The sequence below is a fragment of the Telmatherina bonti genome (assembly GCF_933228915.1).
Source record: "Telmatherina bonti genome assembly, chromosome: 2".
NCBI classification, from domain to species: Eukaryota; Metazoa; Chordata; class Actinopteri; order Atheriniformes; family Telmatherinidae; genus Telmatherina; species Telmatherina bonti.
The window spans coordinates 15,803,661-15,826,723 of record NC_136620.1 but is presented as its reverse complement, the minus strand read 5'-3'; the positions used below and the strand labels follow the sequence as shown (position 1 = coordinate 15,826,723).

The following is a 23,063-nucleotide window of genomic DNA, read 5'->3' as shown; positions in this document are numbered from 1 at the left end:
CAGCATTTAAAGAGGAATAAAAATGTTGAATTTCAAATCCACTTCAGTCAAAATGTTAAAATAATTCTGTTAAATAAAATGACTATGTAATGCAACACATTCTCTCTTTTTAAAATTTTTGTTTCAAACACCAGGTCCAATTGGGCGATTTCTCCGCTAAACAGAAAGAAGAGGTGAAAGTGAGTTCTCTGTCTGCTTCCACAAATTCTAAGCTCCAGGTGTTCAGGGCTCTTGGGGGAAACATTACCTGAACACACATTTTCTGTTCTTTCTTTCTTTTAACTCAGTTCCAGCTTTGTAATTGAAAATTGAAGATTAAATTCAACAGCCTGAAAAAGTTGGATTTTAAACACCTCTCACCTCCTTGTCGGTCTTCTGAACTTTGGCCTCGGCATCGTACCGGGCCTCATCAATCTTGTCGATGGCCTGATAGAGCTTCTTGCAGACTTCCTGTTGATGCAGTAAACACACCTGAGTATTGCAGCCTCTTTGTGTATTTCAGTGAAGAGTTTTAAAGTCTTATAAAAGGAAATGTCTCTGAAAATACATATAAGAAAAACTCCCATTTTTTGCTATTTTAAGCTAAATGTGAGACTGTGTGCTGAATGCTGGTTTTGTTGTGTTTAGGTCTCACCATGAGGGCGGCCTGGTCTCCACCGAGGTCCGGGGCCGGGCAGTTCTCAGCCATGTACGCCTCTTTTGCAGCTGCAATCTCTTTCTTCTCATTTTCCAGCCAGTTAGCAGCGATCTGAAGCATCAGGCTCTGCAGGAGCAGTAAAACATGGAAAACTCAGAGGAAGAAGCAAAAACTCAGATGATCCCGGGACAAAGACTAAGATTTGATTCTCACCTTCAGATGATGCCTGCGGCTGGAGGTCATTTTCTTTCTAGGATAAAGAGAAAAGAGTCATCAACACTCTGACGATTTACATTTTTCTTCATGACAAATTTGTTAGTTAACCTTCCAGCAGCGATTTGAAGACAAAGTTTAAAATACTCATATGTTAGATTTAAAGATATAACCAGTAAGCTTAAAATAATGGGAGGAAACAACCAGCGTGTTGTTTTTCTGAAGCTGAAAAAATCATCCAACACTGATCTACAGGTTTTTTTTATACGTGTTAGTTTGGTTTCTGTTCATGTAGGTATTTATTCCTCATGCTCAGTGCACATGAGTTACATTCCAATCCACTCATTAAAAACTCGCTGAGTGAAGCTGGAAAAATAAAAACAAAACAAATAAAAAAGAAGTGCTAAAATGATCTATTGATGGAGGCTGCCTGCTTGTTTTTTATTCCTCACACATACCAGCTGCATGTACAGCATGTGATCCAAACTTTGACCTTCAGATGGAGCTGCTGGCCTCACATGTGTTCACATCAGTTCCTTCCTCTGGAGATATCTCAACAATTATGCCAGATGATATGAACCCTCTGACTTTTTCAGATTATTCATCACCACCAACTGAGATTCTTTACTGTAGATTATATTTACTTCTTTTGTTGAGATCTAGGTATAAAATGATGAAACTATCTCCATATCCGGGAATGTCTGACCCCTGAACCCTGTAAGATAACTGGATGAGATATGAAGAGATGATAATTCACCTCCACCAGACTCTAAACTTAATCTTAGATCTATATTGACTCAATTATCTGAAACTACCCAGAAAACAATAAGAAAACTTGGAAAAAAAATCTTAAAGGTCTCCCGGCTCACTGGGAAGATTATTATTTAAAGGACCAAAAGGAAGATTATGTGTACTTACTCAGACATTTTGGCTGTTTTTGATCTTCACGCCCTGTGGGGACAATGAAAACGTTGAGTTAGTGACGAGCAGTACAGTGACTCAGACCACAGCTGATACATGTTGGCGTCTCTGTTATTGATAAGACACCCTCTGACCTCCTGCCAGAAACATGACACGCTTCACCAGAATAAAAAAACAGGCTGCCAGTGATCACAAACCAGCTAATTTTGGACAGGCGGGGTCAGATGCCAAGGGTACTGGCCTTCAACAGTTGTTCCTCTGAAGACTTTCTGCCTGAAATTGAACTTGTTTCAGCGAGCCACAAAGCTCAGCACAAGATGCCAGCTGCAAAGCAAGCTGGCGGCCTGTGTAGTTAACACCAACTCCAATCAACTGCAGGACAGAAGCTGAGCCCACCAGCAGGTTCACGGAAAAAAAATGGATTAAATATGTTCTGGTCGTACACATGAATCCAAAACCAGTAGGATTTATCTGCAGCCAGAAATGGAACTGATACTGAAACACTTATTAAAACCTTTCTGAAAATACTGTGAACTGAATTTTATCTATGTATTGCTTCATGTTGGAGGTCTAAAGAGAGAATGGTGCTGTGGTGCGCTGATACAACATTTACTTGTTTTCTTCTAATAGATCGTCTCCAGATAACTCACATAGGATGCATGGAGAGTCAGATGATGTGCAAAACGTGTAAAATCTGTCAACAGGTCAGCATAACAAGTCTGAGAAAACATAACAAGTCTGAGAAACGTGTCATGACGATAAACTCCACACCAAGGAACGCTGACATCTTTCTTGCTTTTTTAGTCTGTTTGTTTTGTTTTTTCCAACACGAAAACATGAAAAGAAGATGTTGGAAATGACATAATATGAATATGGAAACATAAAATTTTAGCAAACCAGATTTTAGACATTGAATTTTATACTCAAGCTGATAAAATAACAAAAAAAATGTTTTTCCAGCCTTCAGTGGTAAATTCTTTTAGCATGAAAATTCACACATCTTAAACTTCTTATGATGTCTGAATTAATAATAATAATGATAATTAAATATAAAAATAAAAAATAACAATAAATAATAATAATAATAAAGCCCTGAAGAGCCAACATAAAGCAGAAGAAAAACACTTTCAGTCCAATCGTAAACATATCCAGCAGTCGTCCTCCAGTGTCCTTTAACAAGTCTGGGGAGTGCCAGCTGCTGGGTGAGCCCTCAGAGGTCAGAGGTCACTCTCAGCAACATCTCTGAAAACAGTCCTCCTCCATTAAAAACACCTTTTCGGAAAAACCTGAAGTCCCACCTGCAGAGCAGACCTGAGTGCCCTGACAGAGTAAGCGGAGCGAGAGATTCTCACCTACTGAACTTGACGAGGACGAGGAGGTGCACAAGAAGTGGGGGAGATACTGCCGAGTCCCAAACAGTAAACATAAAACATGGTATATAGGGTGGTAAGTGCTGCCTCAGCAGGAAAGGCAGCCCTCTTTATGGTAGCAGAGCCACTTCAGACCAATGGGCCAGCAGGCTCCAGAAATACCTCCACAACTCTCTGAGGAACCTCGTAAATTTTTCGGGAGCAAGAAATCACATCCTTCTGCTGGAAGCTGGACAGACGCTATCGGGTTCCCTCCTCTGGACCGAAGCGATTGTTACACAACAGTCAGGCAGTGTGGCCGACTAAATCAATGATGGCCGCCTCACTGTCCTGAAACCAAGAGCTGGGAGACGTTCCCATCCAAGGTCAGCTCCAGTTGAAACAAAGCCTCAGCAATCAAAGTGCATCCTCAAACATGACGCTAAGCATCAGATATGGAAAGAAAAACACTGTCAGACCTCTAAAAGCCAGGTTCATCAAACCAAAGACAACTTAACTGAATAGTTAAATCAGTTCTCGGTGCATAAAGATGCACAGCCAAGCTTTCAGACTGAGCCATGGTTGGAAACTTCATCTCTGGTAGATAATTCATGGAGAATAAACATAAAAAACTTCATTTAGCTCCATCCAATATTTAACCACAAGCTCAGCTTTCTTTAAAATACTAAATTAGTGGTAAAACTGTTTCAGATTTATAAAATTCATTTAAATAAAATATGTTTAATTTAACAGGTCATTGTTTGTTTCTATTTCCAATTGGATGCAGATTAGAATGAAAAGATTCACCAAATATGTCTGGAAATGTCTTGAAAGGATTTCACTTGATGCACAGAGACGGAAAGATGCTGAAAATGTGTTGCTAACACACAGAGGAGTAAACAAGAGAGGCGCTGAAACAGAGAAGAAGAAAACTGTGACTCACCGTTTGTTGAGCTTTGTATTGTGATCAACCAAACATAAAGCGGAGGAAGTGGGAATCAGTGGGAATATTGGGAAGGAAAAGGAAAGCTGAGGTCAGCTCTCTGCTGACATCTGGTGACTCAATATAAAACACAACTGAGTCAACAGATGTTCCCAGAGGAATGTTGGACTTTAACAGGCTTTTCCATCATCTTCCGATAAAAATCCTCATGTTTTCAGGAGTCGGTTGAACCTGAGACCCGGTGTCAGATGGTAAACACCATCTCCGTCAAACAGCAACTCTGAAGGGAAAGTTTTGCTTCTAAAACTGAAACATCACATCACAGAGTTTCCATATTCCAAAAAGAACATTTAATTGCACCGGTTTCTTCCAATTCTATGAAAAGATGGGAAGTAAGAAGGGAGAGGAGAGGAGAGGAGAGGAGAGGAGAGGCAGAAAGCCAGAGAGGGAAAACAAAACGTTGGATCGAGGAGTCTTTAGGAGGTCTCGAACATCTTCTTCCTGTCAGCCTTGTCCTCAATGTTCTTACGCCAGTCGCCGACTGCCTCTGCAGGCTGCGGGGTACAAACACACACACACACACCGTCAGAGAAACGCTTACACCTCACCGGTCCTGTAGAGCAGCTTTCCAGTCTTCCTGCTACAGACACTCACCTCCTCCTTCACCTCCTTCTTGACCTGCTTCAGGTTGGCCCTCAGGTCCATGTTGACTGTGTGTTTGGAGCCCAGCAGAGCTTTAAGCATGGCGTCTGCAGACATACGCACCTTCTTCAGGGCGGGCTTCTTCACACCAGCCAGCTCCACCACCTTCAGCTTCAGATCGTCGATCTGAAAACAAACAAGAAAACAGAAATAAGGCCGATGTTTCCATCCCTGGAATGAGAACATGTATCTCAGACCAGGTACATGTAAGGCTCATGTAACGACATAAAACAGGAAAGTAAGAAATTTTGTTGAAACAAAACTCAGAAGAAACATCATGGCTGTACAGCTGAACATGAGAGAAAAACCTACATTTTGTTCTCAGTTCTACAGAAATGTCTGCACCTCTTTCTGTGTCTTTGCTACTTTGGCCTCAGTGTCATATCTGTCTTCATCGATCTGGTCGGTGGCATGGTGCAGCATTTTGCAGACTTCCTGTTGACATGACAACAGCAAATTCTCCATGTCACCACACAGAACCGAGAGTGTAAAGTTTAGTTTGTCCTTTGATTTTCTTTCTGTACCGCCAGAGCTGCGTGGTCTCCACTGAGGTCCGGTGTGGGACATTTCTCTGCCAGGTAAGCCTCCTTTGCAGCTGCCGCTTCCTTGACTTCCTGCTCCAACCAGTTGGCAGCAATCTGCAGAACCAGGCTCTGGAGGACCACACACACACACACACACACACACACACAGTCATCATCCGTTTTAAGGATGCAACGCGAAGCAAACATGTCGGATCAGAAAGAAGATGTCAACTCTCATCCTGCAGCAGTCTCACCTTTAGATGATGCCTGCGGCTGGAGGTCATCTTCTTTCCCCTTTTATTAACACAGATGTGAGATTGTATGAGGACTGAGATGGATGTTATGTCATCATGTCAAATAAAATAAAGATTTATACTTACTCAGACATCTTGGCTTCTTTTTGGATTAAGACTGATAATAAAAAATAAAAATAAATAAATAATACGTCAGTAACTGCTTTGAGTATTACAATGTACAGGACCAGTCAAAAGTATGGAAACACTTTCCCTTTGGATTTAATGGGAAAGTGTGTCCGAACTTTTGACTTGCAGAGTGACTAAAACAAAATAAATAAACAAATACGACTGTTAAATATTTTTGGTAAAACAAGAGAATACACTGCTGAAAAAAACAATAATAAAAAGAAAATTACATGCGTTATTAACGTCTTTAAGTATTATTAATTAGCAATAAACTACTTCTTTTAAAACAATTTTATTCATTTTTATTAAATTAATTTGCAATTATTTATATACCTATTTATGTTATGTTATTACGACATTTAATCTTTAATTGTATTTTATTTTATTCCAGTGGTTTTCTTTTTGTTATGTTCTCTCTTACGTTTTCCTGCATTCATTTTTCTTCCTCATTTGTTTGTAAATAAATTTAAGGGTTATGGGTTCATTTATTACTGCTTAACAGAGTCTGGGACCTTTCATGCCACTCATATCTGTTGCTTCCTGCTACAGTAGATAATAAAAGAAGAAAAATAAAAATCATTAATGTGGAAGTTAATGCTTAATGAGAATAAAAAGAAAAAAAAAAGTCAAATATATCTTTGTTTAATAGTTAAAAACACTTTACATATAATACCACAAAGTGGGAGGAAGAAAAAAAATTGCATGATTGAAACGGAAATTAATTAATTAATGTACATTTGACACAAAAATATATTTATGTGTTTATTTTTAAGTTAATTACTTTTTATTTGTTTATCTATCTATTTATTTTGCTGTTATGAATATATTTTACATCTAATTGTAGTTTATATACCTTCCAGTCATCCCCTTTTTGTAATTATTTTCCTTATTATTTCCTGTATTTTTTTCATGTAACTGTAAATAAATGTTTGTGGTTAGAGGTTCATTTCTCCCTGCTGAACACATTAAAGTTGAGACATCTTAGTTCTTTTCATGGCAGATCTGCAGCTTCCTGCTGTAGTTTGCTGCCATCCCTGTAGTTTGGAGGGAGGAGTCATAACTACATGCACTTATTTTCCTCTGTTGATGAATGACCATGTCAGCCACCAGAATGCTGACATTAACATTATTTTAAGCCCAATCTAAATTCTTCTCCCAACCCGAACCACATAGATCTGATGTGATTAATGAAGTGAAGGAAAAGCAACCAGAGCTCAACACACTCCTCTCCAGGAAACATTTCATTATGTAACAATGCTTTCTTCCTCAAAATCTCTTTTTAGATCAAAGATGTGCTTCATCTCATTTATAGTTATAAAAACTCTCTGGGTCCAATTTAGCAGCACGAATGAAAAACTTACAAAAGTACATTTTCATCAAGTCCCCATCAAGACAAAGTTCCCTTTTGTAGGAGCAGACATGAAAGGTACAACGGCTGATCAAATGCTTTTGATCAAAGGAAATCCTGTGGCTTTAGATCAAAAAAAAAGTTTTTGCTCCAAATCCCATGAACAAGATGGTGGAAATACCAGGAGAAGACGTGATGAATGGTGTGAAAGTAAAAAACATTTTTTAAAAAGTTGTTTTTAATCCAAAATATTCAATAAATCTGAGCAGGTGACATTTAGACCTAACTTATTTTCCTTCCTGCAACAATCAAACATTTGCGAACCCCATAACGTCTCAGATCAAAACTCCACAACAAATCACTTATCAATTATATTCCTTTCCCTTTAGTGGTCCAGCTGTCATCCATCATAATTCTTATTCTCATCTTTTGCTGTGAGGGGTCCGTAATCTCAGGGCCTCTAGGGGTCTTTGGGGGTCTTTAGCCTACAGCTAAACTTAGCTCAGGGTCAGAGGTCAATGATGAGCTCGTTCAGAGAGGTGCCGTCTGAAGCAGACAAGCTGAAAGCACAGAAACCTTCAGGCTGAAACGTTTTCTGAAACAGAATTCTCCATATTTTCGGTCATTTTTAATAAACTACATTTACTTATTGACTCAGAACTGCATTAGTTTTTCCACTTTTCTGTCCGGTAGTTAAACTCCTACAGTGATTTCTGCCAGACTGTGAATGATGCTGACATTGTTTTCTAACTTTACACGAAGAAACACTTTTATTTTACCTCTTTTTATCATAAAAACTAAAATTAAAATGAATCATCTAAAGGACATCAGACAGTCTATGCAAGTATTTTAACGCTTTAGCCATTAAAACACACAAAAAAATAGTTTCTCACCTAGAAAGTGGAGACGAGGAGCAACTGGGAGACAGCAACAAGTCACCAATTAACCAGTGAAATCTGTGGGGTATATATGGGCTGTGCTGGGGATTTGGCTTCCTCTTTATGGCCATGGACAGCCATGAGACCAATCAGGCCAATGAGGTCTCGAAATACCTTCATCCTTTGACCAGTAAGCTCATAAATTTTCCATCAATTGACATCTGGTCAGTTGGAAATAATCACCAGTCGTTGGACCAGCTCAGGCTGCCTGGAAGAAGCAGGAAACGTTCAAGACTTAATCAGACTTCAAATGTGGTCACAAGTCACCGTTGTGCTACACAACATTATCTACATTAATTATGAGATACTTTAGGTCCAGTGTGGTTAAATCATAACAAATTCTAGTTTCACAACCAGTCTTTCAGCACTGAAAGAACCTTTTATTAAAGTGAACTGGACACAATGACGTCCAGTCTATTCAGTCTGAAATTATCCTGTAAATATTTGGAGTATTTCAGTGGAAAATTACAGCAGAATATTTTGACAAAAGTGTTTTAAATCACATCAACTCAGATCCAGCTGTGCCTTTTGGATCTCGAAACAGATCCAGAATCTGAGCTGATCATCTGGATAAACCACCACCTGAAGACTACAGCACCTCACTGTGATTATTTTCATATAAATGCCACGTTAATGTCTGTAAACATGACGGTGCTGAGGAAGGAAACACCTGCTGTACAGGTAGAGTAAGGTAATGATGCACACACCCTCCTCCACTGCTACTACTTCACTTTGTGCTCAGAGTCGGGCTTAGTAAATGCAAACAGGGCTTTTTGTGTATGTGTGTGAATAATTCTACATTTCTTAGCAAATAAAAACAAATAGAAACTTTCAGTACTAACACGACTAACAGACACCATCACACAGTAATGGTAGCTTCTCTAACACTGGAAGTCTGTCTTCTCTGCTCACTGTCAGAAACAAATCAAACTTCATCTGAAGTTAAAATCATGCAATTTCTGTCACAGCGTTCTAATCTGTAAATCTGCAGATCCTCCCAGTCACAGCATGAGATCTCTCCTGATGGCGAAGTGATTTCACACACTTCACGCGTTGGTAGGCATGCGTTGAAATGATTAGACATCCGGTCATGTTTAAACCAGTTTATGGTTTGCTTACTGGGCCCAATCCTGGCTGATATTTATCACTAAGACACCTGCAGCCTACCTGGAATCACCACAACAAACATATGGATTCATGTCTGGCTTTTTTCTGACAGAAGATGTTAAGAAATGCTGTGAGTTATTACATGCAGAGGGATGATGTGCTGAGAGGTTTTCCATCATTTAATCCCACCATCCATATGAACTGATAACCAGTGTGTGGGCGTACCTCACTCATTAGCTTGCTGGCGAGACTCCTGCTGGATTCACAGCTTCTGAAAGCATGACAGAAACACTAGTAAATTCTTCATAAAAAACAAAAACATTTCATTTGAACAGAAAAACTGATGCTACTCACCTTTTGATGTAATGGGAGAGATCAATTAAATGAGTTTTAAATATGATTTGTGGAGCAAATAACATAAAAGAAGCCAGAAGGGGCTGCCATATGAGAATCCCTTCTCAGAGCAGAACCGGTCGGTTCATGTTACGTTCAGTCAGAACCAGACAGAAATCATCTTTTAAACCAATGTTTTTGGATCATAATGAACTAAATGGAAACATCTTGTTGGAGAATGTTTTCAGAAACAAATGGTTGGTCTCTCATCTTTTCACCTCCAGTGAATCTTTGTTCAGGTCAGATCGGGACCTGGAAAATGGACCAGAACTGTCCAAAAGAAACGCAAACTACAGCGAGCGGTCTATCAGTCCTCTGCTGACACTATGTGGTGCTTTTAAGCCTCTCAGCTGTGACAGATACTCCAGCTAAGGGGTCACATGACATCAGAGCTCTGCAGAGACGGCCAGGCGACACAGCTGACAGATAAACTTCCCTTCACAGCTTTGCTTTACATCTCATGTAAAAGCAATCTGAAAATCAAAACGTGTTTTATAAACGGGGGTTTTATCCTTTCTCTTACAGACTTTTAAACATTTATTATTAATGTGTCTAAAGAAGCATTAAAATGTTCTAATTACTGTTTACAATCATGTTTGACTTTCTTTTGGCAAATATTTGTTAGATTTGCTAAACCTGTAAAATGGTCATTAAATAGTTAAAGCAACTTAGCACATATTCACTTTTGTCATATTGTTTTGTAAAACTGCAAAATTTGAGAAAGAGATTTGCAATCCAAGCAAAAGAAATGCTTCAGTCTAGTTGTCATTTTCACTTTGAACTTATTCTCATACCTTCAGTTTTTGTTATTAATACTTTAATACACATAGCTTTGTTGTTCTGCATTGCAGCTGTGGCCTGCATGTAAAGACAGACGACATAACCGCTCTCCAGAAGTAAAACCAGATCTTCTCAGCCATGCTAAATATATCTCTGCTGAAATTCCTACTGATAAACAGCCTGTGGCATCATTTCATCGAGTTATCCAAATAAAGGTTGAGAACACATTTCCACCCCTTTTCACATCTACACAGACTCCGTTATCAATGATACTGATCCAGAATTACTCATGCCGAGACAGAGATGTCATCTTCAGCAGAGAAAAATTACAATGACTTGGATTTGCTTCATATAATACTAACAAGTCGCCAGTTACATGATGAAGCTCTGAGTTAAACTGTGAGGAAGCAGCAGGTATATAACTCAGAGACCAGCATGCTGTAGTCGGCATGTGGTTAACCCAAAAGCACCGCGTGGGTTCAGTTTCAGTAAAAGTTGTTTCAGTTTGACAATCCTGCTCAGTTTCACGACTGAATTACAGACTTTTAGCACCAAAACAAGACGTGGTAAACAGTGTGTTAAATGAAGCTTTTGCAGAGAGAGTCAGTCTGATTATTGCCCATATTTGATCTGTTGATCTGTTTGTCTTCTTTCTTTGAATATATTTCACTGTTTCTTTTAATCAAAGTTTGAGCGGTAGATTTTTGCATTTACCTCGACAGCAGTAAAGCACACATGAAAACAGAACAGGATGAAATCACGCAATGAAACGTATGATGGAGAAACAGGAAGTTCTTTCAACACAAAGCAGAAAGAACAGCAGAAAGACAAGAAGAGAGCAGGATGAGTGGGAAGCAAAGCAGAACAATTAATGTAAGTCCACTTTTACACCAGGACAGCTTTCAGGACGCAGTTTGACTGAGGGAGGACTTCTGAAAAATGTTGCGGTGAATAAATATGCCTAAAGCTCAGACGATGCGTTTAAATCCATCAAAACAAGCTGATGTAAAAACATCTATTACTTACGCTTGTCTGATAAAAAGAAACAGTGAAATAAAGTTCCAACGGCTTCTTGACATGTAATGAAAATGTTGCTTGGCTGACACTACTTTTAGTTTTCAACAAATCAAATATGGAAGATGCAGGAAGAAACAAGGATATTGTGTCTTATTCCTCACTGATGTGCACAGCACTACAAGGAGCCCAGCAGGATGTTAAAACAGAACTCTGTAAAGTTCTGATCAGTGGCATCACCACGGCTCAAGGAATTTCTCACAAGCCTCTCTTAAAAAAGTCAAAACGTTCAAGTTTTACACAAAAAAAAAGTAGAAAATATAAAGTCAGCATCCTGAATACGGTTAAATTAGCTCGGCGTGTCATGCACTCGGTTTGCAGTGTTGTGCATCACTGAGTCAAAGACAAAATATCTCAGGACAGGAGAAGTAGGAAACAGAAGACATTTATTTAAAAAAGACTTGGAGCAGGAAGTAGTGAACATGAGCATGGATAACAGTCTGCTATGAGAGTCTACACCTTTACATTTATTCACTTAGCGAGGTACAGGTAAGCAACACATCAGGGACAATGTGGGGTTCTGCTTTTGCCCAAGGACGCTTCGGCAGGTAAAATGTAAACTGGGGAAGCTGGGGATCAAACCACCGACTTACCGACAGGTGGTCGGATCCTCCACCTCCTCAGCTACAGCTGCCCTGTTCGCTATACAAACTGTACATCTACACAGCAGGCTGAAACTCACAGATTTAATGAAACAAAAGGTATTTCAATTCAATGAAAAATGCCAGAAATTCCAAGAAAAACGTGCCCAGCCAGGAGCAGGAGCAGGAGCAGGAGCAGGAGCAGGAGTTCGGCTCTTTAGGAGGTCTCGAACATCTTCTTCCTGTCAGCCTTGTCCTCAATGTTCTTACGCCAGTCGCCGACTGCCTCTGCAGGCTGCGGGGTACAAACACACACACACACCGTCAGAGAAACGCTTACACCTCACCGGTCCTGTAGAGCAGCTTTCCAGTCTTCCTGCTGCAGACACTCACCTCCTCCTTCACCTCCTTCTTGACCTGCTTCAGGTTGGCCCTCAGGTCCATGTTGACTGTGTGTTTGGAGCCCAGCAGAGCTTTAAGCATGGCGTCAGCAGACATACGCACCTTCTTCAGGGCGGGCTTCTTCACTCCAGCCAAGTCCACAACTTTGATTTTCAGGTCATCGATCTAAGAGCGACCAAGCAGTTCAAAGGTGAAAGAGAGCCCAGAGCTGAGAGCGTGTCCGTGACACCTTTATATCCAGAATGACTGAAGTGTTTGTGAAGACGAAGGCTTGCCTGTGCAAGGAGGTAGTTGTGCAGAAACACATAACACCCACAAAACCTGGGAGATCCGTCTTTTCACTAATGATAAGCTGTAAAACAATGAATCTTAGGTTGCATTCCCATCTTCATAGACCAGGAGATCTGGCTCATCAAATGGGCCGGACTGAAAACGGCACTCCTCACTTGAGAGGTTTTTTTTTTTTGGTTTTTTTTGCATTTAAACAGCTACTTTTCTTCATCACGTCCCAGTAAGACTCCATCTTTGTATTGTGAGGAGAATAAACCCTCTGCTGCCTTCTTGTCCGTTCAGGGTCTGCTGTTCATGGTTGCAGGATACATTTAGTTTAGGAATCTTAATTCCAGTCCTGTTGAGTCACTGCCCTACAGGTTTCAGATGTTTGCGACACTTTCATATTAAAATGAAACCAATCATAGAAATTAAGTTGTACACAATGGGCCATTCATTTTAGTCAGAAGAGTAACCTTAAACGGACCTGAGTCTGAGACCCCTGATCTAGGGTTAAGCTTGTTACATACTCCACGAGAAGCGAGAACTTTTTTCTTGTTCTCGAGGCTCCGAGAAGAAAATGACGTCATTTTGTTCTCGTGGACGTGTTTGAGGACAGTTCTTGACACATCGGGCTGGCAGAACTTTTTTCTTGCGGGGCTGCGAGAAGTATCGTGTGATTGGTCGGACATTTGAGGTGGGCGTGGTTAACACGGAGAAAGCATGAAGCGGAGTTGCTGCTTACGTGTGTTTGCTGTTGCAGGTAAAACGGATTATTTTAACAAAACAGCTGATCGAGGTGGTGAGAAAGTACGAACATTTTTACATGTGGCAATAAAACACTCGGACCCAGCCGCGTGCACAACCAGCCCTGCCGCAGACGAAGTTGCTCGTTAAATATGAAACTAGAAAAACACGCAGAGAGCGGAAACCTCCGCCAAGCACAATGTTAAAGAATCCTTTTAAAACATTCCTGGATCCAAACGATGATCCGGATCACCACCAGAATTTAATCAGTTTTTCATTTTTACATTTCCAACAACTCTTGAAATATTTATAAAAATCCGTCCGTAACCTTTTGAGTTATCTTGAACAAAAAGACGCCGAGGAAAACAACCTCCTCGGTGGAGGTAGCAACATAAAAGCAGACATCGCCCCCCCGCAGGGATCCCTCCCCGCTGCAGACCTGCTTCTCGTGGAGTATGTATGGACCTGCTGAACAAGACGCTTTTTCTTGTTCTTGCAGCCTCGAGAACAAGAACTCAGTTCTTGCGTCTCGTGGCGTATGTAACAAGCTTTAGGGTTTGGGCTAGGATCCACATTTATGTTTGCTTACATGCAAGGCTGTCTTTCAATGATTTACTTTTTTTTTTTTTTTTTTTTTAAAGCTCTGTTTAATATTTGTTTGCATTAAGAAATAATTATTACCCAACATGAAAAAATCTGAAACTGCTCACAAGCTCATAAGAGTAAGTCATGTATGTATGCATTCATGTCGCAAAGTTTCCTTTACTAACACTTACTCGAATCTACTTCCTCAACTGCTTTCCTCATGTGATCGACCAGACAGATAAAGGTAATGCAGAAACACAAAAAGCATCACCGTAATGAGCTGCATTCAGCTTGTTTTGATTTTTATAGGCATCAAAATGTTAGTTTCTCTGTTGTACCCAACCAGCATGTTTTGCCAAACACCCCAGATGTTTGTCATAGTGATGTTAAAATGAAGAGGTTGGCCAGTCTGTTCTGCACAGCAGGAGAAGGTGTACCTCTTTATTCGCCTTGCCCACTTTGGCCTCCAGGTCGTACCTCTCCTCGTCCACTTTGTCAAGCAGGGCGTGCAGCTTCTTGCAGGTTTCCTGGTTAAACAAGCAGAGGAGCAATGAGAACGACATCTGATGGATCCTTATAAAAGCAAATACAGATGAATGTGATGTTGATTTTGAATACTGTCTGCATAAAATGAGACAATAGGATAAGCATTAAAAATAATCCAGCTAAATTAAAAAGAAATGACTGGGTGTCCATTAAAATCCAGGTTGGTAAATTCAGAGACCTGCATAAAAACATGATGATTACATGTACAGAAAGTAGTTGTTAAAAACTGAGGAAGACTGTTTTATTAAATTAGTATAAATATTTGTAGTTCTTTTTCCAGTCATTTAATTTCTCAGAGACTATGAGAATGTGAACAATCTTTAATAGAATAATTACAGGAATGTATGTGCACCTAACGACTGGACTTATTGCACTCATGTCTCGATTACTTAATGTCAAATGTAACCTCAGTACTAAACACCACAAATAATAAATCATAAAGATTATAAAGATAATAAATATCATGACTTCCCATAAAGCATCATGTCCATATAATCAGATCAGGAGGGAATACAAAATTACCCAACAGCTGTGTGTTGCTGCTTGTGTTGCTTTAATTTCCCTTCCATGTTAGAGCGGTAAGGTACGGCAAAGCAAGAGTTAGAACAAGCCTTTATGGTTACTTTATTCTAATATGTTGCCATCAAAAGATATAAAAGAAAAAAAAAACAAACCCTTACTGACCAATAAGGAGCTTTCATGTCATTTCGCATATGTATAGTGTTGGGAGATTATTAATTATGTAAGGTCCTGGTCTACTATTTGATAGAGGTCATTTTGCAGTGATTTTAATGAATTTCTCCAAAACACTGCATGAGTCATCGCTACTAATTGGGTTGGGTATGTGAAACCCAAACTAAGTGTTTGTTACAACACTACTGTTTGAAATTTCAACTATTTCACTGTTGTTACATTATTATTACATTTTCCTCGGCCTTTTTGTTTGTGTGAAAGTTAAGTCAGAATAAGCAGGATTTTCTTTTTTCTTTTAAAGTAATCATACCAAGATTGTGGTGGTATATCCCAAGTGCCCAAGGAGGCCTGTATGCTAAAGGTAACTGAAGCTACTGGAGTAAGTTCAGTAGACTGATGATGTGCAGAGATGCTATGAGAGAGTGGAAGACCTCCACCAACATCTGCCTCATTTTTCACCTAAAAGCAGTATGGATGGAGACAACCAGGAGTAATGGATATAATAACTACAGTCTCGAAGAAAATATTTCTATCACCCATGAGGGTGTGTTTCTGTGTCCTCTGGAAGATTATCTACAGAGTGACTTTACATCTAAGGAGGCTGGTTTGATGATGTTTATCTGAGGTGTGTCAGTGTGTCGCAGTGTCTCACCGTGAGGGCTGCCAGATCTCCATGCAGGTCGGGGGCAGCGCATTTCTCAGCCATGTAGGCCTCCTTGGCAGCTGCAATGTCCTTTACCTCCTGTTCAAGCCAGGTCGCCGCAATCGACAGGATCAAACTCTGCAGGATGGATGGAAATTTGAAAGGTTAGAGAAGGGAGCCTGTCATTTTTCAGGCTTTTGGCATATATGCAAATAAAACTAAATTCTCTACATTTATGTTAAAATCATAAATGTCTTTTTCCTTTCTGAAAATTAGGCCAGATAATACTGGAATACGGAAACACAGACACACACAGACACACACACACACCTACACACACACACAGACAAGAAACTATAACTATCAATCTAACCAGCTATATAAATGGCTGCTTGTCATTAAAGTTATATTTTTTGGATATTTCATTATGTAATTATTGTAACAAAAGAAAGCAACATAAATGTGGTAAATCAATATTTCAAAGCAGATGATGTCAAAGTATGATAGATGACAAATGATTTAGCTTTCCTAAAAGGTTTTGGAGCAATGCATCGTGTACACAGTTGACAAGTTTCCAGAACAGTATCCCTTAAAAATCACAAACATCCAGCTCGGTTCTGATAAATGTGAACAACACGGTGCAGTTTATAACCTTAATTCTAGGAAAGCTGGAAAAAGATGTGTGATCAAAAACAAACATGTGATCCTGTTAAAAGTGACATAATTACCATTTCATACTAAATATACAACCTCATCTTGAATTTGATGCCAGTATAATGATGTTGTTTTTGTCTTTGCATCATAATATTCAAAGAATTTACAAACATCCCTTTGTTAAGAGGACGGCAATCGGTACTGCATTTCTAAAAGAAAGGCACCGTTAAAGCTGAAAGGTGTGCAGGTGTTGAAGAAAAATATGTCTTTTTCACAGAGGTATAACTGAGAAGATTTGAAAGTTTGAAAGTTCAATTTTCCTTCATTTAAAAACTGTGGAAATTAAGATTTTCAGTGTATGAAATGTGTTAATCATGAGATCATTCAAATATTGTCTCAATTATTTAGTCTGCTTTAGGGAAGGTGGAGCCTGGGTCAGAGGCAGGGTACACCCTGGACAAGTCGCCGGTCCATCACAGGGCCAACACAAAGACAAAAAACCATTCACACTCACAGAGTAACCAATTGGATGTCTTTGGACAGTGGGAGGAAACCGGAGTACCGGGACAGAGCCCACATATACTGGGGGAGAAGATACAAACTTCACACAGAAGTTTGGTTTCCGTTCGAGGCCTTCCCCCAGCCTAGGATCAAACCAGCAACCTTCTTGTTGTGAGGCCACAGTGCTAAGTACTACGTCACCACCGTGCAGCCCGATCATGAGCTTCATGCTGTTATTTGTTTAAACCCCACAACTTTGCCCCTACAGGTAGGAGGTCGTACTGCATATCTTAGAATTAAATGACCGACTTTCACTCATTTACACTACAGACACATAACTGTGAAAAGATTTTAATTATACTTCTGTGAAATATTTCCACATCAAAACGTGTGAAAAACCACCTCACAAGAGCATAAAAAATTTTAGAGAAATATTTTTAGTTTTTCTTAAATATAGACATTTCTATTAAATATCTATATCTATCTATCTATCTATATCTATATATATATATATATATATATATATATATATATATATATATATATATATATATGTATATATGTGTATATATATATATATATATATATAGATAGATAGATATAGATAGATATAGATAGATATAGATATTATTGCAATATTTAGATTTTGTGCAACTCTAGGTGTAATGGAAACTGTCCCACATGAATCCTCATGCAGCTCAGGAAACATAACATTTCATGCGGTCCATTGGTTTCTTTGGCGAATTGTTTTCATGAATTTGTTTATATGAGCACAAATGTTCTAAACTGGATGATGTGGATTTGGCCCTGCAGTTGACTGATGACTTGTCCAGGGTGTACCCTGCCTCTCGCAGACTAATCACTGGTACAAGTTTCTGTTTACCTGGATATTCCCTGCACTAGAATAAGCACTTTAAAAAAGAATGAACGAATGAATGAATGTAAGAATGTATGAATCAATCGCTTAATTAATCAATCAATCGACTAACCAACCAACCAATCAATCAATCATTTTGTCTGTAGAGTGTCTTGAGATGACTTAGGTAAGAATTTGGTGCAACGCAGAGCTGAACTGATCTGAATGTTGAACCCACGACGACTAAGTTGTACCAGTTGTTCCAGTTTAACAACTTGTATTAACTCTGTTGTAATTCTGTTGCGTTGTGACAAAACTACAAGGGTTGGTGAGAAAAAAAAGGTACATTATTTAAATCAATAAACCTTAACCCTGTAAAGCTAAACAAATATTTGTTACAAACAGTTTCTGGGACCTTTTGCATCATTTTCTGGGAGGAACTTGTTGTCCACTATGGGATACTTGTCTCCTGTCCTCTAATAGTAACCAGGAAGCAGAAAACTACACCTGAATCACTTTAACTTTTCACATGGTAATAAATAGTGAAATTAAAAATGGATTACAATAACATTTTTTTATTTAGTAAAAAGGCCAAATGAAGACTTCCTTTTTAAACTCAGGCAGCCATGACAGCACTTTGCTTCTGTGAAGGCACAGAGATCAGTGGATCATTTTGTTTTTCCTCAACATAATTATCAGATTGTTTTATCTGTTTTCTATACATCATTTTCTGCATTTTACAAATGAAACTCAGAATGATGTTTTCTTTGTGGGGAGACTGACACTGAAACTGTTCCAACGCTGTAAGGATGAGTCTGAATCAGATCATCGCTACTCTGCGTGTAAAGGCTGCTACCAGGACCAACACCACTGTGGCTGTCTATATTTTGGACATTTACAACTGATTTGTTCCTGATATCTGGAAAAGACTGGAACTATGCTGTGAAATGTTGGGATTTTAAAACAAAGTTTTATCAAAATTCTCATTTGCACTAAATGTATCTGATGTTTTGCTGCATTAACATTGCAGTATACATGGGCCTGAGCGTGTTGGTAACTCAGCTGTTATCAGCCAGGATCAAATAGTGACAGCTGCACATATTCACACTGCAGCAGACTGAAACAGGGGAACAAGTGAAGACTGGACAGAAACTAAAACCTCAGAGCAGCTGCAGATCAGAGGTTCATTTAAAGGGTCTACTTTCTCTGTCAGCAGCATTCCCTTTATCTGGCACGCCGTCATTTCTCCAAATAGCCCTCAGATATAAAAGATAAAAAAGTCAAACCCTTAGAAAATAAAGATCCCAGCTTCTGTAAATACTAATAAAACCATCATTGTGGGGTAGCAGGGTGGCCTTGGCCACCTCTGAAATCTGATCAACCACCCCAGGTAAAGCCTTGAGAGCTTCTCTTCCTTGAAGAGAACTGAAACATCGTTCATCATCCTGTATGGATCACCAGTGTCACTACAGCAGTGTGATGTTTTTATTTATCCTTCAGCAGTCTGACACCTCCCAACATAGAGCTATCCACAGAATATCTAGTCTCACCACTGCCAGATAGTAAAACAGAACCCATCCCCCTTAAAAAAAACATCATGTGCCACATGCTGCACCCCAAAACAACCAACTTGCCTCTCTATGAAGCTTTTGGGACTTGTTGCCAATGATTCTACATCATGATCCCATTTATTAATGAAAACATGCTTTGTTTCTCACATTTCATTTCTCATGACCCCCTCATGCCTTTTTGCCCATCCTCGTCTTCTCACGTATAAAATTTTAGCTCCCCCAGTGTCATCATATAACAGACTTTTAACCAGGTTGCCATACCTTCAGATGATGCTTGCGGCTCGAAGTCATCTTTTTCCTGTCAAGATCAGAAACGCCTCTGTTAGTGTCACGGTGGTGAAAAGAGATCATGTGCTTTGAGTCTGATAAATGTTGAGGTTGACATGAAACTGATCAGATTTGGAAAATGTTTGCGCTTCAAGTTTCACTTTTTTTTTCCCCGTCAGAAAAGTTTTTACTGTCAATTCTTTAAAAATCTCGTCAGTTTTTCTTTTCTTTCCTCTTTCTGTCTCTCATCCACACATCTTATTGAATTTTACTCTTATTCTGGTTCCTTTGTTTTCTCACTGTCTTTATTTGTTTTACTCTGGAAATCCCAAACCCGGGTCCTTGAGGACCACTGTGCTGCAGGTTTTAGATATTTCCTGCTCCAGCACTCACATGTTGATCTTTGGCTGCTGCTGATTATTGTTCATTTAAGCTATCTGACTGGTGGAAAGTTTGATATAAAGTAACATTATCATCATTTCTGGGTCAAAATAGACGTTTCTTAGCATCATGGTTGTCACATTAGTTAGTATTTTTTTAATATGAAAATGTAATAAATAAAGCTGTTTTCACAGATTATTTCTTATGGATTTACTGTATCGTTTTTGAATAAACACTACATTTTGCATCTGGATTACAAACCTCCTGCCTGCCATAGATAATCAAAAACAGTGTCAGTACTCTTGATCTAATTAGAATTAGACACATCCCTTCTCCATCACACCTGAATCAAATGTTAGCAGGTCTCTGCAGAGCTGGATGATGTACGGAGGGAGAATCTGACCGTTTAGATATGAAGAGATACGTTGAAAACCTGCAAGACTGTGGTGAATCTCTGCTCTAAGAGTTGCAGGACAGTAGCTTGAAGAACTGGAATTTAAATATCCGTGATTTAAAGGTTTGATATCATCACATTTCACCCCAGAGTTACACACAACAGTTCCTGAGAAACTTTTGATGATATATGAGAAAACGCTCGGAGATCTAGAGGAGTTTAAAGGTGGAGTATGTAAGATTTTCAATATTTAAAAAAAAAATTAACTAAAAAATAACTACAATCATAATTAGATAGGTTTTGTTTTTAAACATGTAGGTTCCAGTCTGTCCATATTTGATGTTATTAAATTACAAGTTTAATTAATGACAAAGACCTTTCTTAAATGTTTGCCTACCAGTAAAAAAAAGTGCTTTTTGTCATTTGTCATTAATTAAACTTGTAATTTAATAACGCATCAAATATGAACAGACTGGAACCTACATGTTCAAAAAACTTTCTAATTATGATTGTAGTTATTTTATTAGTTAATTTATTTTGAAAATGTTGAAAATCTTACATACTCCACCTTTAAGGGTTGACAATGTATCCTTACTTGTTCTCTGTCTTGTTTACTATTCGTATATCTTCTTCCTTTTTTCCCCTTTTTAATCTTCTCTTCTGTTTTCTACACAACCACCTGAAATCCTAAAACTCTGAAGACATGCTTTCGCTTTTTTCTCATCTGAAAGATAAACTGTTTTCTGATATTATATGTTGCATCTTATGTTGATATGGTACGTCTCATCAGTGAACGGATTCATGCAGAAATGACAAACAGAACTCACTCAGACATGTTGGCGGTTTCTTTTCCTCACAGCCTGTTTGAAGGAAAAAAAGAAGAGAAAAAAAAAACCATCAGCTCATCTTATGAGAGACCCTGATGTGTTAATATGTGACTGATCCAAACATTTGATGTGCAGCTGACCCGGGACTGAGCTAAGTTTGGAGTTTGGGTCAAATGTCAGAACTGAATATCCTGCTGGAGTTAACACTTCAATTCCTTTAGCAGAACAGAATCTGTCCAGCAGAATGTGCTGCAGCGGCTCGCCGGCTGCCAACAACACGCACACTAAACACACACCCGCCTCAACAAGGCAGCAGGTCCCAGAGTTAGATTTCAGGAGTTATTTTTACTGGAAATAATTCCGAGCTTCGGTTTTCAGTTTGATTAAGTCAGAATGATGAGAAACAATCCGGCTGAGCTCGAAGTTTTAAAGTGTTTAAAATGTCTGTTTTCATTTTTATGTTAGTACAAAACATCAGATTGTAGAAAACTTCCGGTTTTGGTTTTTCTAAAAGAAGAGAAACAACCTCTCTGTGCCTCTTCTTCATCTCAGAGAGCTGACTCCTTCCTAACAGCAGCTTCCCCTGCTGATGGGAGTTCAACTGGTTGTGTCAACAAATCATCCGATGCATTTTATTCTGCATTAACAGACAGATCTTTTCCTCATACACCCACAGCCCCACAACTCCAACAGGAGCCTGGAATCTGGTGAAAAATAGGAAGTGATTTTACTGTCACTGCCTCTGAACTCTGGAATAAAGACCCATCTTGTCTTCTTTTCCCTCATATCCACACCTTATTGTACTTATCCTCTGTGCTCACTTTGTTCAGCTGCTTTACAAACAAATGTGACTTCTGTCACCTGAAACTCTGCAAAATGCATCGATCTGGAAGTGGAAACAAGCATAAATATCCCACAAAAGTTCTGAGGAGAAAAAAATCATTGTATTTCAGATTTAACACCAAAAAATAAACTAAATCCAACTATTTAATCACTGAAATCCAGAATATCTAGGAATAATTCCCCAAAATTCAAAATAACAATTAATCAAAACTCTTCCGAGTTCGTTCCAACAAGATATGCAGTTAGAAAGCTTTGGTTTACAGGAACGCCTCAGATTTCCCAAAACATCCAAATGCTTCAGAAGTATCCAAACAGAAATCCTCTGGCGAATCCAAAACCAGTTTGGAGCATCATCAGATCCCTGCACAGCGCTGTTCGGACCTCCTTCAGTCCTCTTCTGCCTCTCTGGATCACGTTTCCCTCCACTTCCTCACAAACATCCATCACCTTCACTTTTACCAACAGCTCTTCCCACAAAGACGCAACACGAGCTATTTTATATCCATTTATCAACAATGTAAACACGAAGAGAGGAGGCGGAGGAGGAAGAAGGGGAAACTGGTCTCACCTATGACGAGACGGGACGTTGAGGAGGGCAGCAGTGGCAGTGAGAGGAAATCATCAGCTGGGTGTATATATAAGAGGGCTCAGATATGGATATGGAGCTGCTGTTTATGGAAGTCCAGGATCCTCAGTCCAATTGGCCATCAAGCTCCTGAAATATCACCATCCCCCCCAACTTCACCCCTTAGATCGAGCGTCATCAAGGAGGAGCGACATTTCATTTTAGGACTCAGCTCGGAGCCACTGGAATGCTATAAAAGGGAGGAAGAGGATGATGATGATGATGATGATTCCCATCCACTATAAAACCATCACAGTCCAGAGGCTTCAGCAGATGATGGGGGAAACAGGTTTGTTTTCAGCTTTACAGAAACTTTTCAGCTTGTT

The 23,063-nt window shown here is 39.2% G+C and overlaps 3 protein-coding genes across 3 annotated transcripts in view; all 3 read right to left on the bottom strand.

The window, feature by feature from the left end:
• LOC306768193 (uncharacterized protein) overlaps positions 1-4,506 on the bottom strand; it is an 11,078-nt gene extending 6,572 nt beyond the window's left edge. Inside the window, exons 1-5 of the mRNA XM_079256424.1 lie at positions 3,124-4,506; positions 1,769-1,801; positions 851-887; positions 635-763; positions 361-450 (exon numbers count right to left, since the gene is read on the bottom strand). Of these exons, the coding sequence (XP_079112550.1) occupies positions 361-450; positions 635-763; positions 851-887; positions 1,769-1,776 (264 nt within the window). The 5' untranslated portion in view covers positions 1,777-1,801; positions 3,124-4,506. The remainder of the gene's footprint in view (positions 1-360; positions 451-634; positions 764-850; positions 888-1,768; positions 1,802-3,123) is intronic.
• Positions 4,507-4,539: 33 nt separating this feature from the next.
• LOC306768182 (troponin I, fast skeletal muscle-like) lies at positions 4,540-5,573 on the bottom strand (the record flags this gene model as incomplete). The annotated part of the gene is made up of 5 exons (XM_079256413.1): positions 4,540-4,617; positions 4,718-4,891; positions 5,111-5,200; positions 5,290-5,418; positions 5,544-5,573. 5 exons carry the CDS (start codon positions 5,571-5,573, stop codon positions 4,540-4,542), a joined length of 501 nt encoding a protein of 166 aa, XP_079112539.1.
• Positions 5,574-11,720: 6,147 nt separating this feature from the next.
• Positions 11,721-22,767, bottom strand: LOC306764988 (troponin I, fast skeletal muscle-like). The gene is made up of 7 exons (XM_079252299.1): positions 22,681-22,767; positions 21,270-21,302; positions 19,662-19,698; positions 15,828-15,956; positions 14,374-14,463; positions 12,326-12,499; positions 11,721-12,227 (listed from the first exon to the last, which is right to left on the bottom strand). Exons 2-7 carry the CDS (start codon positions 21,275-21,277, stop codon positions 12,150-12,152), a joined length of 516 nt encoding a protein of 171 aa, XP_079108425.1. The 5' UTR covers positions 21,278-21,302; positions 22,681-22,767; the 3' UTR covers positions 11,721-12,149.
• Positions 22,768-23,063: the final 296 nt, after the last annotated feature.

What these genes read in the sequence shown, in the direction of transcription:
- LOC306764988 (XM_079252299.1), bottom strand. An exon ending in TGGGCAAGGCGAATAAAGAG is followed by an intron (nt 12,500 to 14,373) that starts GTACACCTTCTC and finishes GGTCGCTCTTAG; the next exon opens with ATCGATGACCTGAAAATCAA. An exon ending in AGAAGGAGGTGAAGGAGGAG is followed by an intron (nt 12,228 to 12,325) that starts GTGAGTGTCTGC and finishes TGTACCCCGCAG; the next exon opens with CCTGCAGAGGCAGTCGGCGA.